This window comes from Condylura cristata, unplaced genomic scaffold (genome assembly GCF_000260355.1).
Source record: "Condylura cristata isolate star-nosed mole 26May11 unplaced genomic scaffold, ConCri1.0 scaffold00108, whole genome shotgun sequence".
NCBI lineage: Eukaryota > Metazoa > Chordata > Mammalia > Eulipotyphla > Talpidae > Condylura > Condylura cristata.
Window position 1 is genome coordinate 57,248 of NW_004567209.1, and position 2,066 is coordinate 59,313.

Consider the following 2,066-nt stretch of genomic DNA (forward strand, 5'->3'; position numbering starts at 1 on the left):
CTCAGCTGAGGTTTCTCGGGGGCGACCGCCCGCCCCGGGTGTGCACCGTGTCCGGCTGTCAGCTCGACTGACGGCACCGCGGGCGCTGCGTCCCCAAGCGCCCCCCGGCCTAAACCCGGCGCCTCCCTGGGGCTGCCGAGAGGACCCCACCCCGTGACGGGACGCGCTGGCCAGCCGGTGGCCCGGCCCTGCCTCCCCCAGTGCTGGCGTGACGGGCTCCTGGGCAGGGCTCCGTCCTGACAGGCCCAGGAGGTCCGCGGAGGCTTCCCAGGGAGGCCGCTGCCCCGGACAGAGGCCCTGCTGGGCCGGGAGTCTGGGCACAGGCCGGTCGGCCACTCAGGTGCAGTAGGGCAGGTGGGGGGGGCCTCCCGCAGGCCTGCCCGGCCGTGACCGTCTTGCCAGGGACCTGAGTGCTGACAGGCACCTCTGTGGGACGCTTCATGCAGATCTTAGGGTCCCGCGTTAGACCCCACAGCTCGGGAGCGAAGCACCCGCTTCGCCCCGGGCGGGGACCCCAGGGACGGGGTGGCCTCCCAGCCGAGGGCCAGAGGCCCAGCCGGCCCTCACGCTCGGCGCCCAGCAGCTCGGGTCAGGCTCCCGCCGTGGCTTTTCCAGGACCCAAAATTCTGTGCTAAAAACAGATTTCCGGGAGAAGTTTCTCCTCAGAAGGGAAAGCGCCACTTGCCAACGCGCGGGTCACAAGACTCCAGTGTCCCAGTGCCCCTCACGACATGGGCGCGACTGGCGGCCTGAGGGCGTAACCGGCCTGTGACGGGCGGGGAAGTCTGCATCGTCTGTGCGCCTGTCGGTGTGCCTGACTGTCCCTGAGTGTCCGTGTCTCTGTCCGTGCGTCTGTGTGTCTCCTGTGTACGTGTTAGGGTGTGTGATGTTTTCTGCCAGCGGAAAGCACTGTTGAGATTAATTTGTATTTCACCGGCGTGTAATAAATGTCCACATAAGTTTTTTTCAGGTTCACATGCTCTTAGCAAGTCTTTGGGGCCTCTGGGGGTGCCGGGGTCAGTCTCAGGGAGTGACCCATGGGCGTGCTGACCCCCGTCTCCCGGCTGCCCCCTCGGCGGGGGGTCTCAGCGGACCCACCTGTTCTGCTCCCCTCTGTCTCTGCGGAGTGGTCTGCCCCCTCCCGGCACACTCACCCCTGACCTCTGCCCTGCACCCCAGCTCTTGTAGGCATAAATAAGACACGTCTCTAACGCCCTTGCAGCTCACCGGGGTTCGGCGGTAGCGTGGGGGGGGTGAGGAGCGGGGCTCACCTGGCCGGGACGTGATGACGAGGGTCCGGTCATCCAGCGTCTTTATCGTCCTCTTAAAGCCACAGAGGGCTTCAGAAAGCTGGACTCTCATTTTCGTGATCAGGTCGTGGCCTCGCCTCTGAAAGACACTATGGTCCTTCTGATCAAGCACAATTATCACATCGCCCGGCTCCAGCTCGGGCTCCTGGTCGCCTTCTCCGTGAAACACAATCTTCTGCCCGTCCTTCATCCCTACGGAACAGCAGCCCCCCCGGTTAGCCGAGACCTGGTCGACGCGGCTGCGGGGCGGCCCTGGGGGGGGCGCGGCTGTGCCTTAAAACAAGCAGCCCTGGACGTGCTGGGCCGTCTGGGGTGCGGATGTGCCCGCACCAGTCTCCCTTCAAGCTCCCGCGGGCACGCAGCTGAGAGCGCACACTTCCCGGGGAACAGCGGGCACGGAGGTGGGAAGCGCCCTCCGGGGGTCGCTGGGGGTCGCTGGGCCTCGGGGCAGCCTCACCTCTCTCCACGTGCACCTCGATGAGCTTCTTCTCACGGGTCACCCTGGCGCCCCCGCAGCCCTCGCAGCGGTCCTTGGGGCTGATGCGCTCGCCGCGGCCCTTGCACTCCAGGCACACGGTCTGGATCTGCTGCACCACGCCGGGCCCGATCTGCTGCACGTGCGCCTGCACGCCCCGGCCGCGGCACAGCGGGCACTTCTCCTCCGACCCCTTCTTCCCGCCGACGCCTGGGGGCGAGCGGGAGCCTGGGGCACGGCGGCTCGCAGGCCACCGGGGCCGTGGCTCGCCCACCCGGGGG

At 67.5% G+C, this 2,066-nt stretch overlaps 2 protein-coding genes across 2 annotated transcripts in view; one reads left to right on the forward strand and one right to left on the reverse strand.

Annotated features, from left to right (window-relative positions):
• Window positions 1-157, forward strand: part of LOC101632617 (WD repeat-containing protein VIP3-like) — a 37,338-nt gene extending 37,181 nt beyond the window's left edge. The window contains exon 6 of the mRNA XM_012734921.1: window positions 6-157. Coding sequence (XP_012590375.1) covers window positions 6-157 — 152 coding nt within the window. The remainder of the gene's footprint in view (window positions 1-5) is intronic.
• The window catches only part of LOC101632842 (dnaJ homolog subfamily A member 4-like), a 4,603-nt gene continuing 2,543 nt past the window's right edge, over window positions 7-2,066 (reverse strand). The window contains exons 2-3 of the mRNA XM_012734922.1: window positions 1,768-2,013; window positions 7-1,502 (exon numbers count right to left, since the gene is read on the reverse strand). Of these exons, the coding sequence (XP_012590376.1) occupies window positions 1,024-1,502; window positions 1,768-2,013 (725 nt within the window). The 3' untranslated portion in view covers window positions 7-1,023. The remainder of the gene's footprint in view (window positions 1,503-1,767; window positions 2,014-2,066) is intronic.